Source organism: Seriola aureovittata, chromosome 6, assembly GCF_021018895.1.
Source record: "Seriola aureovittata isolate HTS-2021-v1 ecotype China chromosome 6, ASM2101889v1, whole genome shotgun sequence".
In the NCBI taxonomy this organism is placed as follows: Eukaryota; Metazoa; Chordata; class Actinopteri; order Carangiformes; family Carangidae; genus Seriola; species Seriola aureovittata.
Window position 1 is genome coordinate 1,789,315 of NC_079369.1, and position 13,322 is coordinate 1,802,636.

General features: G+C 44.8%; 1 protein-coding gene across 1 annotated transcript in view; it reads left to right on the top strand.

Annotated features, from left to right (window-relative positions):
- Positions 1 to 15: 15 nt before the first annotated feature.
- Positions 16 to 13,322, top strand: part of scfd2 (sec1 family domain containing 2) — a 93,856-nt gene continuing 80,549 nt past the window's right edge. Inside the window, exons 1-3 of the mRNA XM_056378052.1 lie at positions 16 to 949; positions 1,174 to 1,342; positions 12,136 to 12,263. Of these exons, the coding sequence (XP_056234027.1) occupies positions 136 to 949; positions 1,174 to 1,342; positions 12,136 to 12,263 (1,111 nt within the window). The 5' untranslated portion in view covers positions 16 to 135. The remainder of the gene's footprint in view (positions 950 to 1,173; positions 1,343 to 12,135; positions 12,264 to 13,322) is intronic.

The window sequence follows — 13,322 nt, forward strand, 5'->3', positions numbered from 1 at the left end:
AGCCGCGACGTGGGAGTGCCACGTCACCTTTAGGAGACTCGTGGGTTTGTTTTGTTGGAGCTACTTTATTGTAGCTGATGTTTCTGATGTTTCTTTGATTTTCGCTGCATTTAGCTAACACCGATAATTGCCGAAATGCTGACGGCGGAGGACTTTACGCGCTTCCCGCTCCAGATGTGGGAGAAGGTGCTGTCGAAGGTGAAGAAAGCTGTCGTCTTTATGGATGACAAGTGTGCAGAGGCTCTCCACTGGAACGGGGGTACCGCCGCCTTGTTGGAGGCAGGAGCCAGAAATTTAAAGCAGTTTTCGAGCTTCGAAGCCTGCGGCGCGAACGAGCCGAAAGCCGTGTTCGTGGTGAGCACTTTGCTGAAGGGGAGAACAGTGGACATCATTAAAGACATCATATCCCTCAGTCACTTCCAGTACTGTGTTGTCTTCACTACTGTCGCCCACTCCGTGCACCTGCTCGCCAATAATGTCACGGCAGAGATGGAAGGAAACCCTGTGTTCGAGCAGTTCGAAGAAAAGCTATGCGAGTGGATGGGAAACATGAACTACACGGCTGAAGTCATGCACGTTCCCCTGGTCTTCGCCCCTGTGTCACAGCAGTTACTTCTCACACCTACGTTTGCCCACCTGTTTCCCCTGCTCTCACCTGACCTGGAGACACTAAACGCAAAACGACCAGAGAAGAAGAGATTTGGAAGCCTGATAGATATAGACGTGCACTCTGTTCCTGCTGAACTGCAGATCGAAATCAGATCCTTGACTTCAGCATTAAACGCAATGTTTGAAGCTACAGGTACCAGGGAAGAGAGCTTCGCTGTAGGCCCCATGAGCCGCATCATAGCTGGGGAACTGGCCAGTCACCCTCAAGCAAAGAATCGAAGGAAAACAGCCCCTAATAAAGCATCCATCATCTTTGTGGACCGAACAATGGATCTTACAGGTGAAATCTCCCTAACCTTTGGACAATATTGTGTCACATCATTATACATGCTTGTAAACACATCAAAATAAATCAAAACCCTGTCTGGATTTTATAGTAATCATAGCTAAACTGACAAAAAGAATATTCTCAGATTGAACATATTGGTTATGATATTTCACCAACAGTTGATGTCACAGTCTGAATAGATATATCTTTTAAATTCCCCATGTCTTGATTTCCAGGAGCTGTTGGTCACCATGGTGACAACCTGGCAGAGAAGATTCTGACCGTCCTCAAACCTTTACCTGGTCATGTGACAGACGTACAGGTGGATATGCTAGAGCTCACCAGTCTGCAGCGCACCCATCACTCCCAGAACACACTGGCCCCCGGCTGTCTCGCACAAAACCAGTGAGTGCATCTCATTTAGAGTATTCATTCATAGCAATAGCCGCTATTATTGGTGTTATTACACACACACCACGGCAAGTATCACCGACTAAGAGAATGAATTGAGAAAGCATTAATTCATAGTGAGTTTATTAATAATCACACCTCCTCTCAGCCATCAGCTGCAGGTTTCTGCAGGACAGAGATCATTGTAGTCTGCTGTACCTTTGCTGTGTAACAGTAACAGTATTTTCACAAACCATGTAACACTTTTATCACTGTAGTTTACCAAACCCTATATAACCTTTGATAAGTGATCAGAGTGAGAAAATTAAGGTCGAGCATGTTGTTTTCCAGATGTAACCTCCTATAGATAGATATGGTTTTATAATTACACACAGTGGTTAGTGATTTTAATGTCGACTCGAGCACATTTGCATGTATGTTTTCTCTCTCTGCCCCAGTGATAATTATAGCCACGATTACATATGGTTTTTCTGAGCATTCACTGATCATTTCATATGAAAGTCTCCTCCAGGGAGAAAATGTGCATATTTGAGTGTTTGAGCTCAAAGAAGTGCAGTTCCCATCAGGAGGGAAAGACTCAACTCAGCTCATTAAATGTTAATTAAATGTTGTAGTTTCTGCTTTGGATAAGTGCTCTGTACTAGAAAGTCTGCCTTCCTAAGCCTGCTTTTATGTGTACATCACTTTACAGACAGCAGTCAGTTTCTTACTATAAAGTCATACTCAGGGTTTTCAGAAAGATCCATTTGAGTAGTTTGTGGTACATAGTACATAAATTAAGTCAAAGGAAAAAGAAGAATATCAATACCCAGTGGTGTTGGCCTTTCTGTGTTCTGCATATTCTCCCTATGCTTGAGTGTGCTACACTTGCCTCATCATTATTTTCCCATTGTTTTTCAGTGAAAATGAAATGCAAAAATGACCATTCCAACTGAAATTGTGACTCGTATCACAATCGCAGTATCTGCTTAAATCATCGCAATATCTTTTTTTTTTTTTGCATATCATTCATCATTACAGAGGAGCTTGGCAAATATTTTGTTACCCACTTTCCTGTGGAATATTTATCACCTCCAAACGGGGTTAATTCTTGTCCATTAACTAGGAAATGGGTTCGATAGCATTTAATCAAATCTGACTCCAGTGTCAGATTTGTTTGTTAAATCAAAATCTTTTCAGATCCCTTATCAAATCAGTTTGTTTGGTAGAGGATGAGTTGAATATGCACCGTTATTATTTCCCTCAGTGTCGCACCTAAACCAGAGATCAACAAATCACAAACAAGATCCAAAATGATCCCATCCCTGCACTGACAGAACCACAATATACATTTTTTACATACTTTTTTCCACCTGGCCAAACACACTAATGCACAAAGACACACTCGCCACCCAGAGCCACCCCCCACTGAGTGGGTTGAGTGGCACATGACCGGCATTATGTGCCAGTGCTTCAGTGAAGCCTGCCTCCAGTCTCGGCTGTGCAGATGCACGTGTTAGGCGCCTGCGGTGGGGCTGTTGTACATGGCAGGGATTAGTCCTACATCATGTGTTCCACTCCCGCTCTGCCCCTTCATGTGGTCGCAGGAGGAAAAGACTTTGACTGAGGAGAAGAGTTTTGTGGCTGGAGCTGTCATGCAGTATGTCTGACCGCTCGGAGTTTATGAACAGGCTTACACATACACTGTGCAGCAGGGACTGTTCATTCCAAGCTAGGTGGGAGGTTCTGTTGTAATGGAACCAGGCTTAGCTCTTTCTAGTCAGTGCTGTTTAGACAGTGTGCGCTGTAGCAGATAATGTGAGCACAGCAGGCACAGGTTGCACCGACCCTCGGCTGCAAGGCTAACATATGGGGGGGGGGGGGGGCAGGTCAACCAGACACCTATAATACGCCCACAAATGCAGTCACTGTAGTTGTTCTGAATCTCTCGGCTACACAAACACAGCTGAGTTGTGTCTGTACATGGATGAAATGTTTGACACTGTGCGCCCATTCCTGCAGCAACGAGCTCATCTTCTCACACTGTCTTTCTACAGGAGAGAATGGAGTCCAACCATAGTTACATGCAAATGTAATATATGCACAGTACATACCTTTCTATATATGAAATACATGTACATATAAATTAAAAACTTAAATTTAAAAAACTATACATAAAACCTGTTAGAATATGGAACAATTTTGTATATTGACATACAAGTCGAGCCCATACAATATGTTTATGTGGGCGTATATTGTAGATGTTATGTAAATATATATCCATACCAAAGCCTGTCTATAAACAGTATGTTTATAATATATACAGTGGGGTCCAAAGGTCTGACACAACTTTCCCACATGAATAAGATGAATAAGAAAAACATGTATAAACATATATCATTTTTTATATGTATATTGTTTTTAATAAACTTTATTTATAAATTAGATATATATTGTTAACATAAATGTTCATAACATGTTATACCATATAAAATTTTACTTTGGGTATCGCATATATGTTATAAACTTATATCTTCATATATCCAGAAGATGTATATATGTGATAATATCTCCTCATCATGGGTGACGCATATGGCAGCAGCACTGTTGGTATAGGGACATATATGTCATATGGGTATGATGGGGGGGGGGTTGGGTTTCCAGATCTTTTCACCAAATATGACCAGAGTCTCTGCCAGAAACACCTTATCTCAGAACATTTAGATGACTGCTTCAGATATTGTACACAAAAGTTCTCGCAGGTGCTGGGACACGAGCAGATAGAGGAGGGAAGTGTAATAAGTAAGGCGGCAGACGCTGTGTTTGTATGGAGTACATGTCTAATCGGGGCCCGCAGGATCAGCAGGAGTGTTATTGCCTGTGCTATCTCTGAGCAGATGGCCCAGTTGAGCCTTATCACAGATGTTTAGGAGATTGAAATGCTGCCGCGGCACAGGAAGAAAGGAGCCAGGAGTTCCCACTTTATTTAACCGCCTTCAAGTGCACAGCTCGCCACCGACTTAGTTTGTGTCAATCACTCTAATATGTTCAAGACAGCGCTGTGTAAATGTGTGTTGTTGTTAGAGGTGTACTTTTCTAATGCATTCATCTCCCTAAAATATACAAAATATACAAAAGCACACATTTCTCAGAGGGACTGTTTTCTCTGCATGATGTGAACTGTGCAAAACACTCGACCCTGTCGGCTCCGTGTGGTTAGATTGTCTATATAATAAGTCCCCTCCTACTGGATGTTTATACACCTATGATTTGTTGAGCTATTTTTAGGCCAAACCCACAGTGTGTTTTGATTGGTTTTGTTGTGTAGACCAGCCCGAGCCTTTAAATATTAGGTGCCGACCTAATTTGGACCTTTTGTATGATATTTCCTTCAGTAATTCCAGGATATTTTTGGAGATTACTGTGTCTTAAACATTCTGTGGGTGGTTGTTGACTCTAGCTCTCCGGGCAAGACCCCACACTTACTTTGCAATTATTGTCGTATTGTCTTTCATAACCCCGGTGTGAATTTTCCTTATCCTACAACCTGACTTTCACTCTGTGGTTTCAGTAATCATGCCAGAGAGAAAGTGTACTTAGTGTGTGTGTGTGTGTGTGTGTGTGTGTGTGTGCGCGCGCACACACACACAAACGCACACACTAACACTTTGCCTGTGCAGGTTTTTGGTTACTGCACTCTTATACTATGCATTTTTTCTACAGCCATTAAACGGTACCAGGATGCAGTCTGCTGTATATAGAAGGATGTTGAGTGAAAGTGGCAGTGGAAGTGTTGTTTTGTGCGCCTGTGTGTGTGTGTGTGTGTGTGTGTGTGTGTGTGTGTGTGTGTGTGTGTGTGTGTGTGTGTGTGTGTGTGTGTGTGTGTGTGTGTGTTCAGTGTGGTCAGGTACCTTCCAGCCCAGTCTGTGTAATTTGCTGTGCTTGGCTGCGCAGCCCTTTTGATCCTGAGGAGGACTTATGGACCTCGTTGGCTGAGGGCACCAAGTTTCCCTCAGTCTCAGACTGAACCCTGCACCCCCGTCATCTGGCTGCCTTGGACCTTGATCCTGCGGTGGGGAGTGTGTGCATGTGGGCAGAACCGAGTACGGGTGGCCAAGGTGCTCTGGGTCTGCCTCAGGAGCTGCTGAGCTCGAGCTAGGCAGAGAAACCGACCGCACCCTGCCATGAGAAAACACTGCGAGGCTGCCATCTCCTCAAATCTGCCCAGCAGATCCTGCATGTGCACCACCAGGAAGGAGGGAAAACACCTATTTCTGTCCCAGCTGGGAAATATGAGCATGAATAAAAAGCCATGCACGCTTATTTGAGTTCAGGCCGTATGGGAAAAGTAACAAAAGAGAAAGCGGTGATAGCGGAGTGTGGAGAGGAGAGAGCAAATGACAGACAGATGAAAACAGCTCGCCCTGTTTTTACTCCACCAACAATGAAGAAGGGTGTGTGAGAACTGGCCACACTTGCTCTGTAGTGATCCCTTAAAGGGTAGAGACTGTTTGGCCTTTCTATACTTAGACGGTGAACAGTGGCACAAACAGCTGAAGATAAAGTCTTTCACGTGATTTATAGGCTAAAGAGCGACTCCACATTACTTACAGTACAGCATGAGCTCCCACACAGGGCTGCCTGGTCCGTGTGTTTTCAGGACCGGACGGTTTGTTTAAACAGGGGCACAGGCTCTGTTGGACAGTGATGCACAGGATATTGATTCTGGACAAACAGGGTTCTCTTGTGTCTTGATGAAAACTTACAGTAGCTGGTTCCCATGTTCCACTCGTCTCACCGTAGTTCGACCTGCAGCTGCTGATAAACTGTCATCTGTGGAAAATTAATTGGAGTGCTTATGCAGTGTGTGTGTGTGTGTGTGTGTGTTGTGCCACAGGAAGTAGAGGTTGTCACGGTTACAGATAATTGCTTTTTCATTTCAAGCATAAAACTTTGACAATCTGTAAGTGAAAATCAATTTTGCTTGTATTTTTTTTATTGTTGGAGTCCAGAGTGAAGATCAAATTGAAACAGTCACAGCTGATTGTGGGAAACTTCTCTGATCATTTAAAAAAAGAGAAAAAGAGACAGTTCCCCCCCACTGAGTCTTATCTGTCTGTTTTTGCAAGACTTTCATCTAAGCATTTGTCACAGTGATTTTATCAGCCTGCCCCAAAGGTCAAGCTTCAGTTGTTTGCAGACGAGAGTTGATATCAGTCAGTTTCACGAGTCAAGTGTAAGAGATGCAGCGATTAAACCACAACCTCCCCCCCCCACACACACACACACACACACCCCCCCCACGTCCAATCTCTGATGTTTTGTCTCCGTTTCTTCTGCCGCCTTAATTTTAGTTTTCTATCTTCTCTTGAAACCCACAGTGCATCAATCATGTAGAGTCCTCGCACCTGCACTCCCTCTTCCCATCAAGGCTGAGACAACATAACCTATTCTGTCTCACCCCCCCCCCCCCCCCCCCCCCCCCCTCCTCATTTTGATTTTTCACCACGCAGCACAGACTTAGAAAAGTGTGTGTGGGCATGTGTTTGGTAAGATGATAAAACAGCCGCAAAGACGGCACTTTACATCCGCCAGCCCCCGCTCCCTCAAAGAGCTCCTGCTGCTAGCTTCCGTTTGAAATGGTAAAGTAGCCAAGATACATGAAGGGAGGAAGAGACTACTACGTTACCCCCCCCCCCCCCCCCCCCCCCCCCTTCGCTTTACCATTACTGACGATATTTCACTTTTTGATTTTACAACTGCAGCCAACATCAACTTTTATGTAGTTTTCCCCAAGCTTTCACTGTAAATGTACAACTTTTATAGTATAAATGATAAATATACTTTGACTTAACACACTTTTTCAGTAATTTAAAGGAGATTTTTTTTTACTGTAGTAATTAGAGTTTCATTCAAAAACATAGATTCTAATTGTTACTGATTTATTTTACATTTTATTTTTAGTTTAGCAGAGGGAAACTCTGGCGAAGACTTAAATCAATCACACAGGAACAATAACCTCTGACATCAAACATTGCATATATACACTCATATTTACCCGCATATTTATCTAGTATTTATTATTTATTATCTTGTTTTTGCACTAACTTCATTGCTCCTTTGATCCATCCAACACTTTTTAACTGTATATATATTTATATGTATATTTATATTTATATGTATGTACCAGTCAATGTAAAACCAGAGACAAATTCCTTGTGTGTGTGTGTGTGTGTCCAGACTCTTGGCCAATAAAGCAGATTCTGATTCTGTCATCCCTGGATAATAGCCGGTCGATGAAAGCTCCTGTTACATCTGCGTCGATGTGTTTAATTTGTTCTGTGTATCTCCCCTCCTCTCCTCACTTCCTGCGGAGCTCCTCTCCCTCCTTTTTTTTTTGTTTCTCCATAAATCCTGCGGGTCATTTGTCCCTCCTGCCAGGACACACAGACACTCAAGGCCGGCTCTGCTTTTGGTCCACTCCTCTGCTTCCCTCTCATGTCATGTCCTGTGCTACATTGGGATGTTTACAGGAAACCCAACAGTGTTTTTTGCCCCATTAAACACCCTCCATAAATTAATGCCTCGCCGAGAAATGAGGCTGACCTTGCACAATTCCATCAGGCTGCATCTGGTTCATGTAGGCTCGTTGGAAAGTACACAGATCATCTGAATCATCTGCACCGGGAGGTGAATTACATGCAGGGTTCGCACTCTGCTGAGTGTGACGTTTTGATGCTCCCGATCGGATTAATGTTACGTTAACTTGCACCAGTGACTCCTGTGGTTTATGGCTGTGACTTGTTGCACAGATGCTGACGAACATGGAGAAGATAATTATGAGCTGTGATCTGCAGAATCAAGTTTCTCTGTTGAACAAAGCTACGAAGATAAAGTGGACGGATCAGATCAGCTGGGTGTAGGTTCGGTTGCAGAGGTGGAATAAATCAATAATAATTGAAGCATGACTGCATGAATAAATAAACAGATAAAAATGGAAATGTCACGTGATCCTCAGGATTGTTAATGCACCAACCACTTAAATCACTTCATAGAGACTTGGGGACAAAACACCTTAATTTAAGATTTTCTTTAAACTCTGAGTTAAAGTTTCCTTAAAATAAAAACAGTTACAAGAAAAAAACATTAAGTTTCATCCTTAAGATTTCCTTAAAATGTTCACAAAAATATTTATGGCTTTCTCCTTATATTAGCCTTATACTTAGGGAATCAATTACAGTCAGTTTGAACGAAGACCTTTTCCTTTTCCTTTCCAAAGTAAGGAGAAAAAACAACTAAAGGTTCCTCTGACTCTGTCTTAATTGGCCGAGTTCATGGCAATAAATGAAGAAAATGAGGATGTGTTCTGGACCAGGAGACAAACTTAACGATGCTTTCACTGCTGAAAGTGCCTTAACTTTTTTCCTTAACTAAGGAAGTCTTTGAAGAGTTTCTGTGCAACGTCCTTAAGTAATTCCCTCAGCTGAGGAGAAATTAAACCTTCGGTGTCATGCTGATACTTTATGATAGATGTGTTTGCATTTTAGCACAAACTGACTGCGGCTGATGGTTGATTGGTGGTTGATTTATCTTTGATTGATGTCTCTGATTTCAGACTCTTGTTTAGGAGAATATCTTTTGTAAATATAAATTCAATTTTACTTTTATTAATTTTTTAGTGGGAATGCTTATTTCAGTCCTGAGTAGAGTTGTAGGTCCTTTCAGTTCACCTTTGGATCACACCTCCACCTGTGAGGTAGAGCTGTTTGTTGCCTGAGAGGAAAAATCCAGGGTAAAAAAAACAAAACTAAAACTAAATATCCGTGCTAAGCCCACAGCTCTGAACACATGGGGATGATCAAAGGCGACTCAGACAGGCATATCAACATTGTTATCAACTCCTCTCTCCGTATCATGGAGGCTGAACCATGAAATGACAACGTGACGATGTTCAGAGACATTTTTAATATGAAATTCAACCTGAAGCTATAAAAGTTAGATACAATAATGGAAAATGTCCCTGCCGTCCCCAGTGGAAATCACGCCCTTGTATCTGGTCATGCAGATCATTTGAATTTCATCCGCAGACACGTTAAGATATTTATCCATGAGATTTCTGCCACCACTCAGTACGATGGAATCTGATGTGGATGTAATTTTAATTTGAGGTGCTCTGAGGTTTTAAAAAGAAATTACTTTTAAACTCACCAACAGCAGCACGCCGCCGCAGAAACAACATCCTGGTTACGTCTCTGTGATGCTCAGAGCTCAAAGTTTTATTGGCGCTCCTTTTTTTCAGGAGGAATATTCCCCATGAAAGAAGTCAGCAGCGCGTTGAGAGACTTGTACGGAGAAACTGGAAAAAAGATGCTGTTGCTGAATATTTAAATTTCATTTTTCAACGCTTTGGATAGATGCAGTTATTTGCAACATGAGTGATATTTGCCTTTAGAGACATTCTTGCCACTCGTCCTGGGGGCTTCATAAATCATATGTATGTACAGTGACTCGGCTCTGACTCATGTCGTGGATGAATTTCACAGTGGGAGTCAGGGTAAAGAAATAAATACTGAACTGTGCCCGTACACATACACATGTGTGTCCAACCAAACGATGAGGGGAGTAAACATAAGAAACCCTGAGTCAGAACGGTCGGAGCCATTCTTTTCTGCTGCATCATATTCTTCCAGGAACACTGTCCCCCTCCTCACCCCCACAGTCATTAATGAGTTGGACACAGCCAGAGGTATTTCATCACCTAAACAGCCACATATGTGTTCATTCCTGCACGTAGTACGCCACATCTTCCTTTAAGTTACAGTATTTGATACATAACTGCCTTTTTAATGGTACAACACTCATTACACATCAAGAGGAATTCAGTTTGTCCACAAACGCCCCCCCCCCCCCCCCACCCCCACCCCCCCCGAACACGCCCACTCAGCCTGACCCAGCGGCGGAGCCAGAGAGGACGTCGACTGTCGACTGTGTGCACACGTCAAGTGCAAGAGTGCCCCCTGAAGTCTGCAGCCGAGCAGCCTCTTCCACAGGGAGAAACACACTGCACTTAATGCTAGCTGATGGCCGAGCACACGCACCCCCACAATTCCTCCACTCCCCCTCCCCCTTCTTCCATAGTAAAGTAGTTACTCAACAGGGATCCTGGCTGGTTATGGACCCTGTCTCACACCCTGCCAGTATAAACCTCACCCCTCGCCCCGGCTCGAACCCCCCGCCTCCGTCTGACCAAATGGCCCAGGGAAAGCGTCAGGGGAGTGGGCCGGCGGAGGGGCCGTGTGGGCAAACAGCCAAATGAGAACCATATTTCATCGGCACTCTAACCGAGGCCCTCCGCCTTCCCAGAACACACACAGATCCACAGGGTTGTGTGCAAACATATGCAAATGCGTGTGCGTCAAACACACACACACATGCACACGCTCACATATGGGCCGGTCAAGTCACACTATCGGTATTTCAGCCATGACGAGTATGTTGGGACTTTATGATTTGCGTAATTGTAGAAATACTTGAATTGTACTGGAGGTGTTTTTATCGTTGCTTTCGACCAGCAGCTGCTGTGCTTCATCACAGTTTGAGCAAACAAACAGACTGTTGTGAAATCCCAGATTTTTCTTTTCTTGTCTCTTCAGATTTTCTTTTTTACTGTATCAGTCTTTACATTAGACTCTTGTCCGGGGCCGAGTCTTGTTTGCTGGTCTTTGTGTCTGGTTCTAGTGTGAAGATGGCGGGCGTCCCAGTGTGAGCCCCTCTACTCCCCATCTAGCCCCAGCCCAAGGTCTGGAACAGATTACATCTGATATTAAACACATGGCAGCAGTTAGAAAGGAGAAAAGGCGAGAGAAGAAAAAAGTTAAAAAAAAACAAAAAAAGAAAAAGAAAAACAGAGTGGATTTGTCAACGAGCTCCCTCCTACCTTCCCTCTCTCTGGGTCCTTAGCCCCTTTTTTCTCTCTTTGTCTCCTGCTCCCTTCAGTTTCAGGTCACCCCCGAGAGCACGATCACGTCCGCCTGTCACAAGCACAGACGGACGTGTCGTCCTTTTATCCAACCAACAGAGTCAGTGCTTTTAAACAGGGCAGGAAAATTCAGAGAAGAGCATCAGAGAGCCAGAAGTAAAACCTGATCACAGCTCGAGGTTCAGATACAGGGGACATTTCATAAGAAAGCGTCGCTCTGTGTGAAGTTAATGACGGAGAAGGGTCCTCGGTGACGCTCTTTTGTTTCTTTCATGGAAAAGACTGAAAAGCTGTTTCCAGTTGCTCGTGGCAGATGGTAACAGTCTCACACACATGCCTCGTCTTCAGTCTCCCATCAGAGATGTGGATCACAGTGTTTCATAACCGAGCGGATAATGAGAGAAGGGACTGAGATGGTATCAGGAGGAGCCTCGGTCTCCTCGCTCTGCTGCTGTGCCTCCGACGTAAGGACGGCAGCGAGCAGTCCTCAGGAATGTCGGCGAGCGCCTGTTTAAGGTGGATTGAGAACATTCCTGATGCTCCCTCTGCTAATTTCAGCTTTTTCCTGTGAGGGGTCCCACAGGGGAGTCGCCCACCCCCTCCACCCTCCCTCCCTCCCCGACCAGCAGCTTCTCGATCACTGAGATGAGCGCTCAATCACGTCCACGCCGTCCCTTCTGTGTTTACGCTCTGAGGCCTGCGGGCTCGGAGCAAACGGCGGGAACAGCAATAGTTGTTTTGTTTTTGTGGAGATAAAAGAATCATCGCACAGCTTCCCCTGTCATGTCCGTCTCCTCGTACTGACCTTTATCATTCTTCTACCCATCAGGTCGCCTGCGGCGCAGACACTGTGGGAGGCCATGCTGACCAGTAAACACAAAGAGGCCGTGATGGAGGTGCGACGGCAGCTGGTGGAAGCCGCCAGTAAGGAGAAGCTGCCCATCAAGATGAGCATGGGTACGATGCAGCGACATGCACACCTTTGTTTCCCATAAAACACAAAATACAGAACCTGAAAAAGGTGTGTGTGTGTGTGTGTGTGTGTGTGTGTGTGTGGTAGTGTTCTTGTGCAGAACATTAGCGCCTCCTACTGAAATCCACGATCTCTGCCGTGTGTTTGCCCATGTGGCCACAGAGGAAATCTGAACCACATGTTGGCTCTATGACACACACTCACACACACACACACACACACACGCTACCTCACGCACACACACGCTTGTTTTCGAAAACTTTTGTTGTCTGTTAATGAAGCAGCGAGGGATAAAAACAAGTGTAGGCACGCAAAAATAAAGGCAGTACATGCATAAGTATACAGCGCCCTCGTGCACGTTCACCTTTATGCTACCCTCTGACTCACATAGGTACTACACACACACACACACACACACACACACACACGCTGGGCTAATATGCAGGTTAGCATCTGGCAGAATGGGGGGGGTTAAAAGGGAGGAGCAGCGCGGTCCCTTAGCTCCTATAATCTAAGAGGTAAAGAAGGTCTTGTCTCTCGTAACAAGCAGGTTGTAATATGTTGGAGGTCACACACACACACGCACACACACGCACACACACGCACACACACGCACCCCGCTCACTCTGCCAGGGAACTGCATACACATGGTGGTTTCCTTTCACACGTTGTTGACAGTGCCCCCCCCCCCCCCCCCCCCCCCCAATCCTGGACGGCTGCGACATTTTGGATTCATTCAGACAAACGCACAAAAACAGGAAAGAGAAAAAGCAAAGAGAGACAGTAAAAGTGAGAAAGTGTGAAGTCGGCGTCGCACTGAAGCTGCTCCCGCCTGCTGCTGACTGACGGTCCATCCACTTCATTTCTTTGCTGAGTGAGAGAAAAAGAGAAAAAGTAAAGGGGGGGGGGCACTGTCAAACCCCTCACACACTGAACCTTTATACCCCACTGGCAGAGGACCAGACTCCACGAAGCCCCCTGAGCTCCCGGCGCACCCCCACACAGTTCCCATCCTACCCACCAGCACCACCAGCCGAGTTCTC